Source organism: Myotis lucifugus, unplaced genomic scaffold, assembly GCF_000147115.1.
Source record: "Myotis lucifugus unplaced genomic scaffold, Myoluc2.0 scaffold_38, whole genome shotgun sequence".
NCBI classification, from domain to species: domain Eukaryota; kingdom Metazoa; phylum Chordata; class Mammalia; order Chiroptera; family Vespertilionidae; genus Myotis; species Myotis lucifugus.
In genome coordinates, this window is record NW_005871086.1 from 3,015,030 (window position 1) to 3,040,030 (window position 25,001).

At 44.6% G+C, this 25,001-nt stretch overlaps 1 protein-coding gene across 1 annotated transcript in view; it reads right to left on the bottom strand.

Moving 5' to 3' along the window:
• Positions 1 to 25,001, bottom strand: part of RYR3 (ryanodine receptor 3) — a 366,436-nt gene that overhangs the window by 160,117 nt on the left and 181,318 nt on the right. The window contains 6 exon segments of the mRNA XM_023752849.1: positions 7,510 to 7,647; positions 8,425 to 8,527; positions 12,604 to 12,804; positions 14,862 to 15,657; positions 17,245 to 17,471; positions 17,806 to 17,892. Of these exon segments, the coding sequence (XP_023608617.1) occupies positions 7,510 to 7,647; positions 8,425 to 8,527; positions 12,604 to 12,804; positions 14,862 to 15,657; positions 17,245 to 17,471; positions 17,806 to 17,892 (1,552 nt within the window).

A 25,001-nucleotide genomic window follows, 5' to 3' on the forward strand; every position in this document is an offset into this window, starting at 1 on the left:
CGACTTCATAACTGTAATGTTGCTACTGTTATGAATCGTAATGTAAATATCTGATATGCAGGATGGTCTTAGGCGACCCCTGTGAAAGGGTCGTTCGACCGCCAAAGGGGTCGCGACCACAGGTTGAGAACCGCTGATGTAGAAGGAAATGAATGCAAGGATGGTGTAGTGACAAGAGTGCTGGGGCCTTGGTAAAGTTGTTTAACTTCTCTGTGTCTATCCACTTGTAGGAAGTCAAGTCGCTTGTGACTTAATATTCTGGAATTCTGTCTCTCTGACCCACTGAGCTCTTGGAAGGGTTGTACTAATTTATTAAAATAGCAAAGGAAGGCCTAAGGCTTTCTTGGGAAGTTGATGAGCATCAAGAATTTTACCATCACATTTTAATGCCCACTGACCCTATCTTGACATTGCCCAGCTTGCATTTACTAGTAGTAAAACCTGAGATTGAGAAAAACTTGAACATCCCAGGGGTACTGACCACAGAGAGTAAGTGGCCATTATCAAGGCGCCACTGTGCACCAATAATTGCTTCTGTGAGGAGATGAGCTGTGGCAACTCGATGGCCTTTCTGATGACTGCCCTGACCCATGGCTGAGGGAGAACCCTTCCTATGCCAGGGGTCATGGCACAGCAGCCTGCTGATTTAATTGGGAAGGTTTACTGGGGAAGGTCTCAGACCCTTTGCACTCTGTGCCCCGGAGCTTCCTCTGGGCTGCAAGTCTGCTCTGCATTAAAAAGTGACCAGACACCTACTCCTTATTAGCATAGAAGGGCGGGGTAGGAAGTTAAATCCATCCACTCCAAGGGACTTGGTAGATTCATCATGTTAACCTCTCTGTGCTTTCCCGGAGCCTCTCTGGCCTGCGCTGTGCATTAGGGACCAGTTTGCCTCATTCCACTAGAACAGGATGCTGTCTGCTGTCAGAAACCCGAGAACAAGGTGACAAGTCTCTGAAAACCTGAAAGGAAAAGCCTGCAAAGACAACGTGTGGAGCATTGTTCCTGAATGACAAGAAATAACTGCCCATTTACTGCATGTCCCCAGGGCCCAGTGACGGGGCACTGGCTGTCAGAACCCCAGAGGCAGCGCTGGTTCAGGGCCTGCCCCAGGCTCTGCAGCAGGTGCTAAACATCTAAGAAAGCGCCTGCTCTCATTCATCCACTCTCATTCATCCACTCTCATTCATCCACTCTCTATTTGATGTTTGGACGTGCATGCGTGTTTCCTTCTCTATTGGCCTCACTGGCTGGGGAATATGGTAAAAGTTCAGGCTGGCTAGAACTCTCTATTTCTTATTATAATAAGAGCTTCCCATGTTTCAGACTCTGTGCTAAACCCTGCACCTGAACCGTCCTTTCACCCTCATGACCACCACAGAGGAATAGAAAAAGATATAGCAGGAACAGTTTCCTCAACAATGATGGTCATTATTAGACTCATCCTCACTTCATTTTTTAATTAGGCAAAGAAACACTCAACTTAATTAACAAACCAAGGTTCCTGTAAATAGGCAGCCTGCTGAGGCAGCAGGGGGTGAGGGCTGGGGACGGAGGCCTGGACACGGAGCCTCCCGCCTTCATCCACAACTGGCATGATCCCCACAAGCTGCCCAGTCAGCCTTGCCTGGCCTGGCCACCCTTGACCTTGGCTCGCAGGGCCGGCTGGGTGTGGACAGTTGAGTGGCACTTGGGTATTTCTGCTAAGTCTGTTTCTAAATTTCCCTCCCTTAGTGGAGTTCTGCCTTGGCCAGAGCCTCCAAAGGAGACAAGTGTGGAAGCAAAAGGACTGTTTCTCCAGCTGCTGGACACTCTCCCTGCCAGAGCAGCCCTGCAGACAGCCAGTGAAACCGCCGGTTCTGCCAGTCCACCTCTGTGGCCCCCTGGGTCTCATCCGTCACATGGAGATAATTAGCCTGTTGTTTTTGAAAGCAGTCAACCAGCCCCATAATCACTTCCTCAAAAACGTTTAAGCGATTAAATGACCGATGGTGACAATGGGGAAAAGAGCAGAGAGAACAGATGATGTCGCCAAGGGGCTCGGGAGGTATGTCTCTGAAATGAACATGCAGCAGAGGTAGGACCGCAAAGGACGCAGGGAACTGAGGTCTCTGTCTTTGCTCTGCAGGGGAAATAATCAAACTGCTCTTATTTTAGTTTCTACGGTCTATTCAGTATGGAGAATAAACTGATTATGGGGCAAGCTAGGGACCAGGCATCCTCAGTATCTAGGCTTCTCTACCCTCTCCCCCCACCCCTGCAGGCCCCCCCCAGGCCCCCCTGCACAGTGTTCTGAAAGGGCAAGGGCCTGGACATGGAGCAGGATTCCAGTCTTGGCCTCTTTCTTACTTATTGCAAGAACTTTGTCCAAATTATTTTGCTTCTTTCAGCCTTAGTTGTCTGGTGTGCAGAACAGAAACCTGGCTGCGCTGGCTGAAGCTCAGTTGGTTAGAACATCATCCCACACACTAAAAGGTTGCAGGTTCAATTCCCGGAAAGGGCACACACTTAGGTTGCAGGTCTGATCCCCAGACAGGGCATGTATAGGAAGCAACCGATGGATGCTTCTCTCTCCCTGTCTCTCTCTCTCTCTGTCTCTCTCTCTCCCTCCTTCCCCTACCTTCAACCCCCTCACTAGAAATCAACAGAAGCATATCCTCAGGTGAGAATTAAACAAACAAAAACTGGGAACCTGGCTGCCACTGTATCTGGTTGTTTGCTGTGAGGATACAATCAGATGAGGGGATGTGAAGCATCTAGCACAGTACCTGGCACAAAGCAGGTGCTCAGTAAATGTTAGGTTTTCGCTCCCGTGACGACAAAGCTCTCTTCTCCATCACTAAAACACAGGCTACCAAAGGGCAGGCCTGACTCTGACTGATTCAACAGACGCAGAATACTACCTGTTATGCATCTCCTGCCGAGAAGCACTGGACTGGAGCCAGTGTGCCATCTGACTGAGTTCTGCTCCCTGCTTTGCCTTCCATGAGGGTGAGTTGCTTAATGCTCTGGATTCTCCATGTCCTCATCTCTAAATACTAGGACGTTACACTAAGCATCTCATTCACAGGGCTCTTCAGGTGAAAATCTTGTGACTTCTAAGGAGCTAAATAAAAGTCAGGCTCTGCCCCTTCCCTCTGTTAACTCAATCGCCCACCTCAAGGGATCCATAAAGACCACCTGTAACACCCTCCTCTTCCTCACATTTCTAATTGGTTGCCAAGATATGTCAACCCTACCTTTGTAAGGTGTCTGACACCTAGAGTTCGCTTCTTGCTGTTGCCACCGGTGTCAGTTTTTTTGTTTTTGTTTTTTTTTATTGCTGCTGTGACTAATCACCACAAACTTAGTGACAAAACAACACAAATTTACAGTCTCACGGTTCTGTCGATCAGAAGTCTGACCCAGAGCTGGGCTAACCTAGACTGGTTGTCAGGGGAGAGAACAACCTAACATTTATCGAGGACCCACTGTGTGTCAGGTACTGTGATACATGGTGCTTCTGGGGGAGTAACTCAGTGGCTGCATATTGACATTCAGGGAAACCCTGCTTAAACTGTAGTGTGTGGGAAATACAGGCCTAGAACTAACAGGCAAATGGTTTTCTAGGGAATTTTCTGGATTGGGATATGAAAACAAAGTGTAACCCAGTATGGTGGGCTGCTACTATCAGATTTCCTCTCTTCCTTCTCCTATGATCTTTGATAAGATTGTAACAGCTTTCATCTTCAATGTGACTTGGAGTTAGTTTAGGCAAATCCAGTGACCTGGAACCAGCCAGCAGGATTCTCATGAGTGCAGGACACTGTTGCTTCCCGTTTCCTAGAAATGTTGAGGTTTCCCTGCAGATCATCTGGCCAACACCACCTTCTCATAGAGGAGAATTGTACTACCTACCCTGAAATCCCTGAGTCCAGAGCTTTGGCTTGGCTGATTTTTCGATGTTAAAATTTTGACCTCCTGAGTTCAGATTTCCTACATATAACAATGAGTCAAGTAGCGAGTTACCTCACTGATGCAGTAGGCAAGATAAAATGTGATGGTTTTAAAAAGCCATTCTGTAAGCAATACTTATGTTGGGGGTGCCTGATATTTACACTGAAAAATTCTTCGGCAAGTTGCATGAGGCAATGGAAAGAGAGGGAATCAGAGTCAGAAGACCCGGATCAAGTCACAGCTCTACTCATCTCGGTTACCTGAAGCTGGTGACATTCAGGCACCTGTAAATTTTTCTGGAACCAGGTAACGGTGGAAAGAATAAAAGAATCCCTTAATTCTTCTGAGTCCTATTTTCATTAATCAAACAATGGAAGAGAGAAAAAACAAACAAACAAATAAAAAAACCCCACAAACCCAACAGTCATCCCTTGGTGTCTGGACTCCCGGTTGATACCAAATTGGATGGATGCTTAAGTCCCTTATATAAGCTGGTGTAGTATTTGTATATAACCAGCACACATCCTCCCATATACTTTAAATCACCTATAGATTACTTATAATATCTAATACAATGTAAGTGCTATATGAATAGCTGTTATATTGTATTATTTAGGGCAGCGGTTCTCAACCTGTGGGTCATGACCCCTTTGGTAGTCGAACGATCCTTTCACAGGGGTCGCCTAAGACCATCCTGCATGTCAGATATTTACATTACGATTCATAACAGTAGCAACATTACAGTTATGAAGTAGCAACGAAAATAATTTTATGGTTGGGTCACAACATGAGGAACTGTATTTAAAGAGCCAGAAGGTTGAGAACCACTGATTTAGGGAATAATGAAAAGAAAAAGTCTGTAAATGTTCAGTACAGACACAACCATCTCAGGCCAAATTACATAGTACATGAAAGCAACAATGTAACTACACAGAACCCAAAGATATGAAGGGCTGACTATGTGAAGTATTGTCAATTCATGATAGCATTCTCATCTATACTTCTCATATTTTATGAAATGCAAGGCTAAGAAAAATCAGATAAGCAATAACATGGACAATGTTGCCAATATTTTAAAGGATTTTGACCCTTTTATTTCAACTGGCTACATGTTAAAAAATATTTTCTCCATTCCATCAAGTTAAAAAAAGTTTTGGGGTTGTGGCAGTTAAACCATTCCTAAGATTTTCTCTTAATATGTCAGCTCTGAGTGAGGGGCCTAGGTCAGGGGTGGGCAACCCCTGGCACGCGTGCCAAACATGGCATGCCAGTAACTTTTGCTGGCACGCGAAACCCTCTCTTATAATCTTCCATTTACAATTTTTTTCTTAATATCGACTTTTTTATTTTTTAGATAAATTCAGTGTAGGTGCATCTTAGATAAATAAATAATTTTACATAACAAGTTATCTTAAAGACCATAGACATGGATTGACGAGAGAGGGGAAGAGCAATTTCTATGCCTCGGCCTTAACTCTCCCTGCCTTCCTAGATCCGACCAGTGTTTTGGTTTCATCCAAATATGCTTGTGAATCTTTGTTCTCAGTGATGAATTTTGTTAAGTCTCTTAATAGGAGTAGCCTGACGGATGAAAGTAGTAGCTCGTGCATATCTCTGAAGGTCACGAAATATAAACCTGATGTAAAATCTCTGTCATCAGTGATGCAGCAGCAAAAGTCCCACTGATAATATCAAATGGAGTCATAAAGTTTTCTGTCAGACTATCAGTGTGCATGTATACATTAAAAAATAAATGCACTTTTCATCATCATATACTGTGTTTTTGTCGCTCGAATGAATTTTATTATTTCTTCAAGGTTCTTCACATACGTACACCTTAAGAGATATCAAGTAGGCATAACATGTTCTCAAAAAATTAGGGTTGGCACACAGAAGAATTTTGAGTCAGAGATTTTGCTGGTTTTGGCACACACTCACAAAAAGGTTACCCACCCCTGGCCTAGGTTATCTGGAACATGCGGCAGGGAACCCACATGCTGACAAGCAGACATGCTTGAACACCTTTTATTTCTATTTCTGGGACTCCAGGATGGAAGACTTATGACACAAAGCTTGTGCCTTTCATAACCCTGCTTGGGAAGGGAAGAAGTATGGGCTGAAAATATGGTCTCAGACTGGGGTGGCCTCTCGGTTTTGCAAACCAGAGCAGACAGAACATGGCCTTTCGGCCCGAGGCCCAGGGCCCGAGGTCCAGTGCTGGGTTACAAGCCTTGGAGCCTGGGCACCATTCTTAGAGTCAGGGAGACTCCACAGGGCCAGGCGATTTCATCACGGACTCTGTTTCCCTAACATGAAATGGCCCCTCTTGGAGGGAACCTAGTCGTGACATATTCTATTAGAAAGAAACATCCACTTTCAAAATAGACTCTCAGCAGGTAATACGGGTCAGCTCAATCTATTTTTAGTTCTACTTTGGCAGGAACCACAGAGGGAGTCTAAGCTCACGTTCTTTTGTGCTTTTAGAATCCTGCTGGCATATCCTCACCAAATACCCACCCTACCCAGTCCATGGTGACAGATGGGATTGATCAAAGGTTGCCAGGGCAACTGTTGCCAAGTACCCCATACACTTTTCCAGAGGCCTCAACACTTCTGCTGATAAATGGTGAGGATTCTTTCCTTTCAGAGATGGTCTGACAAAGATGGAAGGTCAATATAAAGGGCAATAAGATATATGAACCCCAAAGTTAGTGTTTTCAGACAAACCCATCATATCTTGACAGGCTATTGCTCTAGTCTATGATTTGAAAGCATATTCTAAGATGGATAAGAACAGGGAACAAGATAAAAGGCAACTACACTAAATCTGGGAAAGTCCTTCTTCTTTAGACAAATGATATATTTGCAGAATCTGATACTAAAGACAGATTGATCATATATAATATACAGACAACGCTCCTTTTGAAATGTTAATGGTTTGTAGACAATAAACTGCCCTGTAGAACAAATTGTGATCTTGTCTCAACATGGTCACATGGTAGGAGTCACCTATACTGTAAGGACTAAAGAAATGAATTTGGACAAGGTTTGGCATTGTTGTAAGAATAGAAGGTCAAAGTCCTTTAGGATATTACACTATGAAAATTGTAGCCAAAAAGCACACACACAAACAACCTCCCCCAAACCCCACATCCTATTTCCTTTACTCCCCTTTTATTATTACTTTGTTTCCTCACTGGGAAATTTTCAATGCTCAGGAACCACAAGCAGAAGTGACAGAAACAGCAATGGTTAGAAGAGGAAGATCATGGAGACAGAAAACAAAGCACAGAAACATGTGTCTAGGCATTTTTTAACTAGAGATACAACAAGAGCAGACCCACCACGCAATGGACCCCCTAGGTTTCAAAAGACTCTGAAAGTAAATTGCTTGAATGAGAAGAAAAGCATAGCTCAACATATACAACGATAACTACCACCAATTATAACGGACACGTTCTTTGAAGCTAAACAGCCCATCTCTATCATAGATGTTTATTAGAAAGCTAATTCCCTTAATTAGGTCTCCGAGGAGCACTGTGCTGGCGGTACTGTGATTGAAAGGTCACTTACTAGGGCATCTCTCTGCTTCCACTGCCGGCTGATGCTTTTCTGGCTTGGGAGGGCCTTTGATTTTCTGCAACAAGGCACGGAGTTTGCCAGTCCAAGAGCTGTCCTCCTCCTCCTCTTCCTCTCCCTCCAGGGGAACCCCTAGCAAGTCACAGCACACAGTGAACATCTTGAACAGGATATGAAACCATGAAATGACTGAGAGAACATAATAACTCTGCTTCTCATCCTTAAGTATTTGCCTATAGAATGTCTTTTCACAAGATTTTTTTAAAAAAAAGATGATTTCTTGTGTACAAGAACATCAAGTAATTTCAATCCCCAAACTTAACTCTTCTAACCTATATTCCCAAAGCACTCTAAAGTCTCTAGAAAGAAAGAGTTAACATTGAGTTATTTCAAATGAAAAGACATCTGTTATCCAATATATCACTCAATCCACGATGTATAAGTAGCACAAATGCTAAGAGCCACTTAAAACCAGCAGCTATGTATCAAAGGGAGGAATTGCTGGCTTAGAATCCTTTAAGCACAGACATTACAATAGTATATCATTGCCAACGTACAAAGCAAAGGGGATCAGAAGCAGAGTCCCAAACCCAACTACCTAACTCAAAGTGAGTTGGGTGAGGTTTACGTAGGATAAATTATTTTATTTCCTTCTTTAGAGACACAGCCCCTTCTCATATCTCAGCAAAGTCTCTTGCAGGTAGAAGACATTTCAGACAGGAATTATGGCAGGATTACTTCCTGTATCTTCTCTGATACAAGTAGTGTGGATAGAACCATTTCTTAAATAATTAAAATTGTCATTTTTAAATGGAAAAATAACTTTCCACCTTGCCTCCCCCTATTGGTTGCTAAAGAAGGAGCCAGGAACCGACTTGTCTCTGATGAAGCTGCGTGCTGGAAGCTCACCACAGTGAGTGAGAAGGTCCTCGTGGAAGTCATACAGCTCCTCCCGGATCTCGTCTGGGCAGGGGCAGTTCTCTCCCAGTTGAAAGTTAAGAAGCATGTTGATCTTTGAGGGACAAAGAAGAATGGCTAGTTTGTTCTCAGTGGTGGTCCAAAGAACTCAGATCCTGCCTTAGACAGATACCCAAATTTTATTTAACTTTTTTTTTTTTGTAAAACAGTCAATATTTAAAACCTGAAACGCTAATTCGAAAGAATGTAGGTACCCCTATGCTCACTGCAGTGTTATTTACAACAGCCAACATTTGGAAGCAGCCCAGTGTCCATCAGTAAGTAGATGGCTAAAAAAAAAGCTGTGGTACATTTACACCAAGGAATACTACTCTGCCGTAAAAAGGAAGAAAATTTTACCCTTTGCAACAGCATGGATGGACCTGGAGAACATTATGCAAAGTGAAATAGGCCAATCAGAGAAAGACAAGTACCATATGATTTCACTCATGTGAACTTTAATGAACAAACTGAACTACTAAGCAAAATAGAGACAGACTCGTAGATAGAAACAGATAGACAGCTCTGGTGGGGAAAGAATGTTGGGGGCGGTGTGTGTAGGGATGAAGCAAAAATGAAAAAAAAAAGAGAGAGAACTCATGGACAATAGTTTGGTGATTGAAGGAGGGGGGAAGGGGAGCATAGAGGGGATAAATGGTGATGGGAAAAATTAAAGTAAAAAATAAATAAAAAGTTAGATAAAATATAAATAAAAGTAGCTTGTAATTTTTTCTAATTATAAAAGTTTATTAATTGCACAAAATTTGGAAAATACCTAAAGAAAATGTACTGATATCACGCCACCCAAAGAAAACCACCGTTAATATTTTAGTTAATATCTTCCAATCTTTATGTATGTGGGCTAAGATTATATATGCGGGATCTAGATACACTTTTGAAACTCATTTTTTTTCTACTTAACAATTTATCTTGAGCATTTCCTTAACCTAATTTTAGAATTTTTATTGATTTCACAGAGGAAGGGAAAGGGAGAGGGAGATAGAAAATCAATAATGAGAGAGAATCATTGATTGACTGCCTCCTGCATGCCCTACAGTGGGGATCTAGTCTGCAACCTGTCATGAACCTTGACTGGGAATCGAACCATGACCTCCTGGTTCATAGGTCAATGCTCAACCACTGAGCAATACCGGCTGGGCCTTAATCTAATTTTTAATAGGTGCATTGCATTTTCATTAAATAGATAAATAGCAATTTATGTGAAATTTATATAAAATTAACGACCTGGTATGATATATTTAAGTTATTTTCATTGCTTATCTTTATAAATAAAGTTGGTTTTAATTTCCTTTTACATAATTTTTGTTCACATCTCTGATCATTTTCTTAGGATAAACTCCTAAAAGCAAAAGGATGAGATCAAAGGTTTGTGCATTTTAATGGCTCTTGATATGAATTGCCAAATTGCCCTCCAGGGAGCTCATAGCAATTTGTATTATCATCAAGTTTATATGAGAGTGTGTATTTCTTTGCCATCTCCATTACAATAATGAGAGTTAACACATTTTAAAATATTTTCCAATTTAATGGGTGAAAAATGTCATATCCTTGTTGCTTTAATTTGCATTTAATTGGTCAGGCTGAACTTTGTTTTTCCACAATAAGGACCATTTTCATTTCACATTTTAGAAATATCCCAACTATGTTCTCCTTCCATTTTTCTGTTGGGCAATTATCATTTTAAACATTAATCAACATGTACTTTGCACATCTCTAGACAATTAACTCTCATAACAAATTTTCCATATATATTTTCCAGTTTATAGTCAACTTTTAATGCTGCTTATGTGACGTTCCTGACGTGTAGGCTTTATGTTTTGCAGTCAGCCCATCATCTTCTTCAGTTTTGTCTCGGGAGTCTTATCCGTTTCTGTGCCATGGACCACTCTGACAGCCTAGTGAAACCCTGTTTTCCTTTGCAGATTAATATTTTAAACACATGAAAGAAAATGTAGAGGATTACAAAGAGGAACAATTATGTTGAAATCTAGTTATCAAGAGCATAAAAAACAAATCTGTGATATAATAACATATGTGCTTGTTTATTAGCTCACTAGACAAAAGGATCGGGTGTCAGGTCTTATATCCACTGTGATCTGGAAGCATGTAATGAATGTGAGTGATATTTCATGGTGTGAAAACCACTGCAATATGATATAAAAAATATGCAACTTATGTTGGTGACAAAGTCAGGTCCTTGCATTGCTGCCTACCTTAATAGTTAAAAAAATACTATTAGAGATTAATGAAAAGTTAGTAAAAATAAAGCTTTCATTTATTTTCCACTCAGATTTCTGGATGTCTGAATTCATCCCACAGACCCACAACTCCAGGCTAGTGAACATCTGGAGGGATTGGAGCAGTAACCAGAGGAAATCTTGTCCATTCTGCTGCCTCAGGCAGGTTAACCCAAACAACAGGCAAAAGGAGGTTTTCTCCTTCTGTTTAGGTTTCTAGGTTAAAAAAGTTTACAATCTCTCTAATTAAACCAGGAACCTTATTTACTATTGGTTGGGAGAGCCTTAGTCAAAGCTTCCACTGCAAACAATTTTTTTTGGAAGTAGGTAGCAGAATCATCTATAATCAAATACTATTTATAAATAGGTTGAAAAAGTAATTTCTGTGGTTGTTCTGTAATGTTAAATTACGGCAATTATAGCAATAACATATATTGATAGGTTGTTTATTAAATGAAAATAGGACCTGAAAAGCTCTTTTCAGAATTAGAAAATTAATTTCTGTATTGACAGATCTTTCCCCGGTGGAACACTTAGGAAGTAGGGACCCACCAGCCTGCAGGGCATTCAACCAAAAGGGGGGTGAACCGAATTCTCTGCTGGAGGTCGTACCCTTCAACGAAGCCCTTTGAAAGGGAAAGGTTTGCTGACAATGTTTGGCTAATTTGCCAACCATCACTTGACTAATCTTAGTTTTACTGACTCTTGTATTTAGTTCCATCCCCCAAGCATGGTTTTTTCATCTCTCTGATTACTTTCTGGACATAGGACTGAAAATCTCTATCTTCAAAGGTTACAGAAGGATGAGGTAATCATACCACTGTTTTAAAAGTCTAATTCTTATGCATTCTATTTCCCAAGTGATTTTTCATTGCTCTCCCCTAAAACTGATTTCAATCTTCCACATCCTTTGCTGATATTAAATTCTTATTTAGAGAGCTTCATGCATAGATTCCTTCTAGAAATGGATACTCTGGGAGGTGTGGCAGATGGGATAACTGAGTTTGACAGCAGTTACTGTCCCTTCTTTCTTTTCATTTCTAGACCAGCAGCATTAACATCACCTGGGAACTTGCTAAAAATGCAAATTCTTGGGCCTCACACTAGACCCACTGAACTAGAAACCCTAGAGGTCGGACCAGCAAATTGTATTTTATTAAGTCCTCTGGTGATTCTGATGTCTGTTCAAGAATCACTGGGCTAACACGTTAGGGAAGAATTTATTGAGTTACAGGCGTCTGAATTGAGTCTGAAGTGACTGGTCAGTGGATTGTTTAGAAGGCAGAAGTGATGGCCGGCCCAGGGGAGGCAGAAGAGAAGGTAAGGAGGCAGAAGGGGGAAAGAAAGGGTGGGAGCCCGCATGGCCCTTCCAGGAGCCAGGATCATGACCTGAGCCCAGGAGGATAGTGCACCTACTCTCATAAGTTGGGAAACGCTGACCATATTCTGTTGATCTCTGATAGAGAGCAGTGATTTCTGGAAAGACTGGACTGAAATTTTTAAAGTGGTGGAATCTTGCTGGGGTGCAAGTTGCATACTGACAGTGAGCCAACTTTAATTTAGTGAGAGAGACATAAATGGAAGAGAATAGCAATAACATATATTGCTATTCAGAGAGCGCTGAATATATAACATATAGCGCTACACAGAGAGCGCTGCCCTATGTGTAGTTTGGGAAGGGTTATTTCCCACCCAAAAGATAATTGGCAGGTGCTCCTCAGTTATCAGACGAGGCCTGTCTCCTGGTGGCACTGGGTCTTTCATTTCCCACAGCTCTGTGCTGCCAGGCACGGAAAGGTTTCAAGTGCCCTGCTCCCATAGGGTTCACATTCTTCCTTAGGAATGGGATGGAGGCTCAGAAAGGGGTTTTTACCTGCTCCTGTGGGGGTGAGCGGAACTCCTTGGTCTTCCTGGCAGTCAGGGCCGCAGACATGTTCAGGGCCTGCATGAGCTCGTTGTAGCGGAACTTCTGATTCGCCTGGAGCTTGGAGACATAAATGTCACCAAATGCCACAATGGCCTCCACTCGGTGCTGCAGCTCACAGTCACAGAGGTAGCTGAGGAGCTCGCACATCTGCAATAAAAGTGCATATATATGTGAATAATGCTTTATGGAGGAAGCACCTAGCATCCCCATTTTATAGATGGTAACACTGAGATGTAGACGATTTCAGTAACCTCTCCAGGGTCACACAGTAGGAACAGAGCTATTACTTGAATCCAAGTTGGCCAGAATGCAGAGACCAATTCTTCACCATTAAGGTCAGGAGAACAACAGAAATAAGCTCACTAAAGACACAGTAAATCTCTCTGCAGAAAGAGAGAAAAACATTTCTAAGTGTGTTTTCCTCAGCTTAGTATAGGACCCGCCACTAAATTGCACTGCGAGCCTGGCTCCTGCCTGACATCCTCTGGCTCTCTCACTGTTTTTTGTTTACAAGCTCTGCATTTCTGTGATTAGTTCCTTAGGATTGTTATTGTTACCAATCTTGTCACTATTAGAATTTACACTAATAGGAGAAACAATAGCCATCCTTCCTGAGCACTAACTGTTCGCAGGACACTGTGCCAGGCACTTGCTATACTTTATCTCCTCTAATCCCTATGTTCCTGATATTTTTAGTGAAGCAGAAGTTCTGTTAACCTATCCCCATTTAATCTTTCATGGGATTAACGGCCACTCTCCATTTGTCCAGGTGGCAAGGGCTCTCGCCTACCTGTTCAGAGTCTCTGGCCTATCTGCAAGCCTCTGTTCCTGCCAGGCAAACTAGGACCCAAAGCTTATGCCAGTCATACATGTGATGCAACTACAACATTTATTTAAAAATTGTAGGAACCAATGAAATAGGAAAACTAAGTTAAATGACTAAGGGATGTCTGTAAAAGTTAAGTTTTTTCCCCCAAAAAATGCTAAAAATTGGGTGTTAGACAACTACAAAAAATATGGGGCAAATCATAAAAATCTAGAAGCATTCTGCACTCAGCTCTCCAATTATCTCTAAATCTGCATGCAGTCTACCCGAACTGGCAGCTGTAGATGGTGCATGACAGGTGTCATCCATGTACAAAAGAGGGCTCTATGTGCCAGTCAGAGACTCCCATTAAAGGAAAGGTCTCAGGCCTATATGAGACTAGCACAGTTATACATTTTAATACAACATTCAAGGTTTATATGTAAAATTTGTTGTGCTTCTCCTCTATATTTAACATCTTGATTAACTGACCCCCTACCAATCCCATCGCATTGGGTAAGAGAGCTCCAATGACGGGTTACTTGATTGTAATACATTTTATGATAAAACACATTTCATACTGTATTTTATAAAAATACATTTTAATTCTATGTTTTACTATATTATCACCCACATTTTACAAATCAGAAAGCTAAGACTCTGATGGGCTACTGACTTGGAGTTTATATAGGTGGTTAAGGGATGGAGGGAGGAGCAGGAGCTGAAATTCAGGGATGCCCGAGCCAGTCTCACTCATGGGGTAGACTGTTCTACTCTCATTTTCATTTATCTTTCCTCAGCTCCTAGAAGACAAACGTGATTGTCATCAGTTCTTTACTGACGCTAGCATACTCTGGTAAGACTATGTTTTAGGAAATGTTGAGGTTTCCTAGGTGATGCCAAGGGGACAGTGCTACATTAGCCTGCCTCTCTTCCTTGGCTTGTATAGCAGTTTCTAGTACATGTGAGTGCAACAAGTCCACATCAGTTTGGTGATTAGAGCATGGATACAAACGAGAGCTGGTGATGAGTGTGGTCCCCCTAAGTATCAATTCCTTTGGTTTACTCCACAGCTAAAGGCTCCTTCCTCTCTAGACAGGATCTCACAAATACATCTGTTAATCCCAAAGGGTAAGAGATAAGACCAGGGCAAATCCATGATCAGTACCAGAAAAACAGTTCTGAGGCAAGTGCCTTATTGACGAGGGTTGGTGTTTTCACTTTGGCTTGGGGAGACATATTCCATGTCAGAAATGAGCATGACTGGTGGGCAATTTGAGTATCTCTGTTACCCTCCAGGTTTAGGCCTGTATCCACAGCCACAGCCTCACCATCACTAGGCTCCACTGTCTCGCTCCCCAGCTCTTTCCAAGGGCAAGCTCTTTGATGCCCGAGTTACCTGCAGCTTGACGGACTCCGGTAATCGGGTCTGTAACAAGCCTTTGATTGGAGCCTCCTTGCTGGCCTTTTCCCCAGCCTCCACTGCCTTCTCCTCCACCTGAGTCACTTCCTCCTTCTCTGCTCCTTCTTCTGTCTCCCCACTGTGCTCCCCAAACACAGACGGGTCGATCAGGAGGAGAATCTGCCGAACATCATCGTCGTCAAACACCCCCATGGCCAGCAGGGTTCCAATGAGCTTCAGCACTGGCACAAACTGGAACTCCACAGACCCCCCAACGGGGTCTCGGATGTGAGCCCCACTGCCCTGCACGGCCTCTGTCAGCATGCTCAGGGCCTTTGTCTTCAGAATGTCCAAGGGAATCTCAGGGCTCTGCTTCTGGTGCTCCTCACTGGTCATGACAACGCAAGGGGTGGAGAACTTAAAGCCTGGCTTCAGGCACGTTCTCAGGCCCACCCCAGGCAGCCCGTGCCTCTTCGACTTGTCTGGGTACAGGCGGATTTTCCTGGTGGTGCTGTTAATGGGGATGATGTACTCATTCTTCATCATCAGCTTTCTCTCCTTCGCATTGGCCAGATGGATGCTAATGAGCAGGTCATAGAAACCGGACCGCAGGAGGCCAGGGAGGTACTTGTTATCAATGGCGTAGAAGAGCTGGGAGAGGTCCACGTGGCTGCACAGGGCATAGGCTACGCGGCTATTTCCCAGGGCGCACACGGCACTGTAGAGTCTCAGCGTGTGGTAATGGAACTGCATCAGGTCCTCCTGCTCACAGAGCTCCAGGATGTCCACACACCTGAGAATGAGATAATCAACCACTCCACTGCACGGTGTGTGGTGTGCATGTGTGTGTGTGTGTGTGTGTGTGTGCGTGTGTGTGTGCGCGCGCCCGCCCACCAGAATTCAGCAGAGTTCTTGCTCTCTGAATCCCCAGGGATTTCACCCAATCCAATGAAGGCAAAGGGCATAGAAGGATGAAGGCATCTCTGCTACATTTTCTCTTCCTGATTATCATTCCTCTCCCAGTTCTGGTCCACATCCCGTTCCTGATAATCCACCATATCTAACTACGAGGGTCTCCAAAGTCTGTAAGACTTAACAAGACTAGCTTACCAAATATTAATCTTCCTTTATTAGGGAAAACCCCCAAATATGAACACTGAGAAACATTCAGGTATAAGACAAAGGTGACTTGGTCCTCTTAGTTGTAGGCTCAAGGGGATCTTCTGTTTCCTGATGGAAGAGGCCTCAGAAGATGTAGCTGAAGCCCTCCATCAAACTACCATCTACCTCATCATTATAATCTCCAATCTGCCATCATCCATGGGGCTTTCCTTCCCCTGAAAACAAACACACTGCACTCTTGTCCACAGAGAAAAACACTTTCCAACTTGAGATGAGCTGGCATAATCAATTCAGTTTCTCCTTCCTGATTTTAGAGGTGTCTGTGTCATGTTCCCTTATTTATGGGGGGTCTAGGGTGTGATGAGTGTGGTCCCCCTAAGTGTCAATTCCTTTGGCTATGGAGTAAACCAAAGGAATTGACAGATTTTCCACTTTGTTTTGCTCCTCACCATGGATCTGAGGATCCTTGGCATTGGCTCCCATGCGTGGACTGCTGGTCTTTTCTGCTCCTTCCTTACACTAGCCTGTCTTGCTGTTGCCCATGATCCAACAGAATACCCAATTGGGATCTGGGCAAGAGTCAAAAACCTCCACCCTCTATTTATTTTGATAGTCCAAGAAATCAAGGGGTCATAATATCCACAAAATAGAACTTCTTTATTCTTACTATGCACAGAACTATATTTTTACCTACACAATCTCACCTTTTCTCCCAGCCATCCTTTGGATAGATATTGATCTCACTGTGTCCATGAGGAGACTGAGGCCTGGAGTGCATGAGTAACTTACCCAAGGCGGCAAACCAGAAAGTGATAGAGCTGGGATTGAACCCAAGCTATCATCCAAGAGTGCCTCTTAACGAAGGGAGGCCAGCAGCCTGATTCTTCATCTCTGAGCAAGCTGGGCATACCTCTTTCTCCTTCTTGCCACCAATAAACATATATTTTAGGGTCACACTAAGATTTTTAATTAAGTGCATGGACACATCCCTGAGTACAGGCACTCAGAGCTGCAGTGAAGGCCCTGCGGTAGGCATATCATAGCGAATACTTTGCTGTTCTGAGTGAATAACAAAAGCTGAGAAAGGAAAGGAGAGAAACTGAGGCTTTGGGGAAACCAATAGTTATCTTGGGTCTGACTGAGCAGGGCCCTTGGCCAATGAGGAGGCTCCTCCTCCCCTCTGGGCTTGCTAGGCTCTGCCTCCCCGCCTCCTGGGCTGGCCCCATCCACATGCCCTTCCCCCCCCCACCCCCACTACCTGCTCTCCTCGGGGATGTGGAGTGCCATCATCTGCAGGGGCTCCGGGCACTGCACCACCCAGCCATGGCGCTCGCTCACCCGCTCTGTTTCCACCTTCAGGAAGCTGCTGGGCATGCGGCTCCAGAGCACGGGCTGGATGGTCTGCACGTCCAGCCGAGGGGGACACTGCGGGGTTGGGTTCTTCTCCTCGCTCTTAAATATGGCTGCTGACAGTGGCAATGCGGTCTGGGCCAGGCGGGAAGGCATGCGGGGGAGGGAAGAACACATATGCAATATAGAGATTCTCAGCTGCTGGCCCATGGTAACCAACAGGGTTAGTATAAATTAAAGAGAAACAAATATATCCAGGGATCCCTAAAGCCTTTCCCAGCATTAATTAAGACCTTGCCTAATGGGTTATATAAGCATTAATTCTTTCAGCATCCAATACAAGTGAGAGAAGGAGAACATGAGAAGGGTACATGAGAAGCAAGAAGTGACAGAGTCCCTCATGTTCTGAGGTCTAATGGTCAACATGCCTTCCCCTTCATAGCCATTCCATGAGGGGACAGATACATACCTTCAGCTTCCCAAGTTCAAACTGAAACAAAGAAGTGCTTGTGGGCTGCAGGAAGACTGCTGGGAACACTTTGGTATTGGGCTCCACCTGGAAACCAGAACAAATGGAGAGGTTTGTCCAGAATGATAAAATGACTGATGGCGAAGTCACTGGGTGTTTTAATCAGCGCCCCACTCTCACTTCGGCTGGAAGAGGAGAGAGGTCACAGACTGGTCAGTCTACACTGCTCAGAAATTCTTTGAGACCTGGTGCCTGTTGGTAATTATCGTCTCTGCTTCCCACCTTAAATACTCTCTCACTCCCTCAACTTGGGTGGAACAATCCCACGTCCTTTCATTTCCTCTCTCAGGTGAATGAAGCCAACAGCTTTCTCCACTGCTCAGGAGGATGGTCAGAGCGGGGAGCTGCTAACTTGCCATCAAAGGCAATGCGCGCTCTTGGTCACTGAACAATGCGATGTTCTGGCTTTTCACACAGCACAGCGTCACTGGCCCAGAGGAGGGGGTTCTTGGGGCAGGTACTGTAATTTCTGAAGGCAGATGGACATTGGTGAGGCAAACCCAGGAGGGCTAACAGGGTTTCTCAACCTTGGGATGATTGACATTTTGGGCCTGGAAAGTCTTTGTTGTCGGGGCTGTCCTGTGCATTGTGGGATCTTTTGGTGCCCCTAGCCTCTACCTACTAGATGTGAGTAGTGCTCCTCACGCCACCATAGTTGGCATAACAAAAAATGCCTTCCGAGAATGCCAATGTCCCTTGGTGAGAAAAGCACCCTCACTAAGCACCGCTGCTTTGCAGGCAGGGCTGTGAGGCGCTTCCCAGGAATAGAGGGCTGCCTCCACAGCCTGCCTCCTCTCTCAAAACCTCTCTTTCCCTTGGTTCCTCTGGACTTCTCTCCACCCTCTTTTCTTACATTAAACGGCATGGATTCACGGACTGTCTAGCTGCCACTTAGTTGAGGCACGTGGATTTATTATGACATTGGGGCTGCACTTATCATTTGCAAACTTTGATGCAGGGCATTTGATCAGACAGTGGGGGAGAAAATGGGACTCTTATTCCACTCGCCAAAGTCCTTTGCCTTTAAGAGAATTCAAACATTAGGAGATTCTTACCATTCTTCTGACCAACCAAATTATGGGATGGTGGGTACTGTGGACATACCCTGGGGTGCCCCCCAGTGAGTCACACTCGTGTATAATCCCCTGCACTAGAACCTGTGTGCTGTTTCTGGAAAAAGTGAAAGGACTGTCACTTTATATTTGACTCCATCTCAGCAGACTGGACAGAAAGAAGGAAACTGCCGTGTTGTGAGAAGGCCATGTGACAAGGAATTCCAGGGGGTCTCAGGGCATTGAGAGTGGCTGGCCCTGGCTGCAGCCAGCAAGGAATGGAGCCTCCATTCACAAATGCAAGAAACCGAGTCCTGTCAACAACCACAGGAGCTTGGGGAAGAAGTGAGCTCCAGACAAGGACACAGCCTGGCTGACACCTCGACTGCAGCCTTGTGAGACCGCGAGAGAGGACCTCGCTAAGCTGTGCCTGAATCCTCACCAATGAATCCATGAGACCATAAACGCATGCTGTTTAAGTCACTGAGTTCAGGGGAACTTGTCATGCAGTCATCGGAGATGAATACAGTGAGTTGTCTTCCTGTCAGGATATTGTTACCAGCTTCCTTTGCATCATGAACTTCCTCAATACAGTTAGACATAAAGTTTATAAAAACACATTTTCGTGGCTGTGACTCAAAAGATTACATGGTTCAGTGCTTTCATTTGCTTATGATGAAACAGGCCAGACTATAAAACCTAGCCTTGTGCCCCACACATGGTCATTCCAGCACACTACAGTGGACTCATAGTTGAAGTTCAAATATTTGCTTTCTCCCCAATGCTTCAGGTACCCCTGGGAAATAGGAAGGAATAAACAACTGTAAAAAAATGCAATGACAGATGCTTTATTAAGGACATTCAACAAATAATTATTTAGTACCTATCACACACTGGCTTTATGCTAGACACTGGGTTTATGGTGGTGAGAGACAGAACTAGGAAATTCTGATCTGATGCCGGTGTGACCTCGGCCATAAAGCAAGACTCATCCCTGGGCTGGCCCCAGATTTCTCAATACCCATTATGTGACATTCAGAACAATGCATGACCCATTATGTGACATCTAGAACAATGCATGGCCCATCATGTGACATCTAGAACAATGCAAGACCCTCAAATCATTGCAGCCCGAAGGAAGCAGAGCTCCAGCGGCTGAGAAAACTTCACCTGCACCAGCAATAGGCCCTTGAGTCTGTGCTCCTTGCGGGGAGAAACGTATTCAGCTGAGAGTTCTCTGTGCTGACCACTATCACACCAGTAGGGGAGCTACAGGCTGAAGATGGGGGCATGATGTTAGGTTCCTCAGGACTGATCCCTGAAAACTTCACAAACCACCCAGCCAAGCACCAGTGCCTCCTCACACCTCCCTCAGAAAGGAGGTGCTCTGAGAGCTCCAGAATGCCCTGGGAGAGGCTGCTTTCTACCCCACAGAGGACACTCCCACCACAAGGAACAATGGAAATTTCTCTTCAATCACTGAAATAAGACGATGACACAAGTGTGGGCTCATGATGAATGTACACAAGGATAAAACTGGCAACAGGGGTGTGGAAAACAAAATCCTAGTCAACTCTCCTGACCCCTGCGTTACTTTGTGATGCTGTATGTCACAAGGCAGGAGAGATTCTGCAGAGATAAGGAAGGGTACTAACCAGTTATCCTAGAGATAGATTATCCTTGAGGACCTAATTGAGTCATAGGAGCCCTTCAAAAACGGGTGTTTTCATTGCTGGGGCAAAAGGAAGAGTAAGAGAGATTAGAAGCTTGACAAGAACCCCACATGTTCCTGGGGCTTCGAAGATGGAAGGGGCCACATGAAAAAGAAATGTGGGCACCTCTGGGAGCAGAGAGTGACCCTGACTGAAGGCCAGCAAGGAAACAGGAACCTCAGAAGCCCAGCCTCCAATCACAACTGGACGCTGCCAACAACGCCCAACAACGCGAATGCAAGTTCTCCCAGAACTTCCAGATCGAGCCAGCTCAGCCAGCTGACACCTTGATTTTGGGCTTGTGAGATCAGGAGCAGAGATCCCGGTCAAACCTACAGAACTGTGAGGTAATACACGTGTGCTGTCAAAAGCTGCTGATTTTGGGGTAGCTGGTTAGGCAGCACTTAAACAACCAATACAGTGGCTTTCCAGCAGAGTTGGGAAGTTTGACAACAAAGGTTTAGCCAGCACTCGCTAGGTACCAGGGGCTGCTTTATGTGCAGGAGATGTGACCGTGAGCATGAGAGCAGGTCTCTTCGCTTGAGGAGCTCCCACTCTGGACAGTGAGCTCACATTTTAATGGAATGGATGGCGAGCCCAGATTTGGGTCTGCGGTGGAGTACCGGTGGCTGACAGTTTCCCCTTTGTGTTTAAGGTACCTTTGTCCCCGGCTGATCTACATTGACCTTGCAATAATAGACATTCTATTTCTAATCATGTGTGAAGATCAGGGCATGGGAACTGGCCTGAATGCAAAGCTACCTCCTCGCGTGACTCTGGCTCAGTTCTCAGAGCGGTGGCTGGGGTGTCAATCACCAAGGAGCAGTATCTCTTAAACATACATTTTATTTCCCATCCCACCCGTGATCACATTAAGTGGGACAGACAGGTTTTCAAATTGCCCAGCAGTCTTTAACGGGGGAGCTCTAAACACTTTGTTTGAGAGAACCCTTCTCTCGTTATTTTGGTTACTGGTCCTTTCCCAATAAAGAGCCAGTGTATAAATATCGTCCTGCTCCTTCGAGGTAACTGAAAAATGAAAATGGCTACATCTGCAGAATAACAATTATCTCGCTGCCAGGGGACCAGATGCACAGCCACACACGTCAGTGTCTCGCCTGTGATGAGAAGGGGGCTGACTGGATGTGAGCCTCCTCAGCGCCCCCCACCCCACCCCTCATGCAGAGCCTGGCTCTCTTCTCATTCACAGCAACATTCCTCAGAACAACAGGCAGGCCTGGGATCTGGAGCGAGAAATCAGGGTTTATACATGCGAAGTAGAGGCAGTTGTTTGGGGGCTGGGGGTAGATGCCAACACACAGCTCAGAGGAGACAAGTGGCCAGCCCACTGTCACCCAGGAGCTACTGTGAAAGAGGAGGTTAAAAACGGCCAGTGTCCAGCCTGCTCTTTGTTATAACATCTCAACATCATGGGAAGTCTAGTCACCGCTGCTTCGAATGCCACGGGTAGTGATTTATTTAGGGACCTCCGACGCCCAACTAGCCTTAAAAGTTATTAGATGCTTTAGAGCTCTCTGCAGCTCAGGGAGGCCCCTGCAGTCAAACTCATTTCAAATTTAATGGGAAAAAGCTAATGGATTCTGAAGACAGACTAATGTATATAAGCAGTTTCTCAGGGGACTTGGGGGAGGGTGGAATCATGAGAAAGTACTAGAAGAATAACAGCCTGGTTCCCAAAGGCCTCTTTCCGGGAATAGCTGGTTGGACCCCAGTGCTGGACCACGCCACCTGCGTGGTGGTGAGGATCCCACCTTTTCCAGGAACCCAGGGAGGTGCAGAGTCTCACGCACTGCAGCAGGCTGTCCCCGGACCCCGAAAGGGATGGGCCCATCTGCTCTTAGCCACCAAACTTTTCAGATTTGGGGAAGCTGCTCTCTCTTTTCTAGATGCCATCTCCCCAACCACAAGCCAGAAAAAGGGCTTCACCATTTACACAGCAGTGGGATGCTTTCATCAGCTGTACTTAGTTAGCTAAGCTTCCTTAAACAGGGCACGTCATTGTCCTGGATCAGCAACACCCTCACTTCTTATCCATAACTCCTCTTTTCTAAATAGTGTTCTCAACCACTAACCACAAAGGTCCCATACCAGTCTGCCCATCAGTCTGCCCATTGTTCCTCAAACATATCTTATGCTTCCCTATCTTCCCAGTGCCATTCTTTCAACCTAGTACACTCCTCTCTCTTAAAGAGGAAGTTTTTTTGTTTGTTTTGTTTTTGCTTCAAAATTAAGGTTTGTCCATGCTAAACACTCTCCTGACCACTACTGATGGGGGCCAGCTCTTCCTTCTCTGAAGTCGAATGACACTGTTCACACATACATGAGACTCTCCATTCCATCCTCAGAATGTCAAGAAGGTTTAATACAAATTTAACTCCTCATCTTAGCCTTTCTGGGGTGTGCTCTGTAGAACTCTAGGCTTACAGAATATTACTAACTGTTAAAGTGAAAAAATAAAAAAAAATCTCTTCTTGGTCAAATAGTATGAGAAATGTTTGGTTAGACAGGCATTTCTCAAATTATTTCTAAAGTATTTCTCAAAGTCAATGTTCATTGCAAAACTTCAAAAGGAGGGTATAATACGTGGCATTCTCCAGCTTACCTGGCCTCAGGGATGAAAATCCTGCTTAAAGGAAACCAGGCTTCTTGTGCTTTTTCTTTTTTTCCATTATCTTCTAATTTTATTTTTGTCCATATTTTTATTTTTTTGGTCCATTTTTAAAAAATGTTATTTTTCAATTACAGTTCACATTCAATATTATTTTATATTAGTTTCAGCTGTACAGCAATAGTGGTTGTCAATCACATACTTTACAAAGTGGTCCCCTGGATATTTCCAGTATCCACCTGACCCCATACATAATTATTATAGTACTAGAGGCCCGGCGCACAAAATTCATGCCCAAGTATGGTCCCTAGGCCTGGCCTGCAATCAGGGTCATCTTCCCCAGCTGCCCTCAGCTGGCCTGCCCCCTGCCGCCACCCACCCCCGGTTCCACGTTCACTATCGGGTGACGGCCTGGGGAAGGAACCTAGAGGTTGGCTGTTTCCGCCCGCTCATTGGCCCCGCCCCCACAGCGGGTGTCCATCAGGTGATCAGAGCCTGTTGGCAAGGAAAAGGGACAAAGAGGTGGTCAGTGTGCTTCATAGTGACTGGTCCAGCAGTCGTTCTGCTGTTAGGGTCAATTTGCATATTACCCTTTTATTATATAGGATAGAGGCCTGGTGCACATGTCTGGGCCAGCCGGTCTGCCTGCCCTGAAGAAGGCCCTGGATTGAGGTGGGGGGGCCTCGCTGGGGGCTAGGGCCAGTCTGTGTGAGGGACTGAGGGTGGTTTGCAGGCCAGCTATGCTCCCAATCGCGGTGGGGATCCCCGCTGGGGGTGGGGCCGGCCTGGGTGAGGGGCCTGGGGCAGTTGCAGGCCAGCCACACCCCAATCAGGGTGGGGGTCCCTGTTGGGGGGCTAGGCCGGTCTGGGCGAGTGGCCAGGGCTGTTTGCAAGCTGGCCACACCCCCGGCTTTGTCAGGAAGGAAGTCTGAAAGATGTCCGGTCTAATTAGCATATTACCTTTTTATTAGTATAGATTACTGACTACAGGCTTCTTGTGCTAATGACAGGTAAACCTACATGTGTACAATGGGTGGTTTTTCTGACTAGTTCTATCAGAGCTCACAGTAATGTAACAGGGAAACACATTATTTATACACGTGCATTTTAAAAGGATCCTGTAAGGAATCCATAGGGAATGAGATGAACCTTTTGCAAAGTGAATACTGCCTGGCAAATTAATCCATTTTATGGGTCTATATTTGATCACAGAAGTTTCTTTCTTTTTTAAAATTTATTTTTATTTTTGAAAATATCACAGATGTTCCCCTTTCCGCCCATTGATCTCCTCTTCTCGCTCCCACCCCTGCCCCAGGCCTTCACCACACTATTGTGTGTGTCCATGGGATATGCATATATGCATATAAATTCTTTGGTTAATCTCTTCCTGCCACCCCAACCCTCCCTCTGAGATTTGTCTGCCAGTTTCATGCTTCCATGTCTCTGGATCTATTTTGTTTCTAGGTTTATTTTTTCATTAGATTCCAGAAGTTTCTTAAAGCAAGGAGTATCTCTGTTCACCTCTGAAACTTTGCATCTTGTATGGCCCAGGTAACATATAAAAATTGCACAAGAAATATTTATGGAATAAATGAATAACCTTTAGAGACCATTGCCAAGGAAAAATCTTCTTATTTTCTAGAAAGATGACCAACATATCTGATCAATCAATAAATCTGATATATCTCCCCACCCCCATTTTTCCCCTCTCTGGACAAAATGAAGCCATTCTGCTTCTTTTTT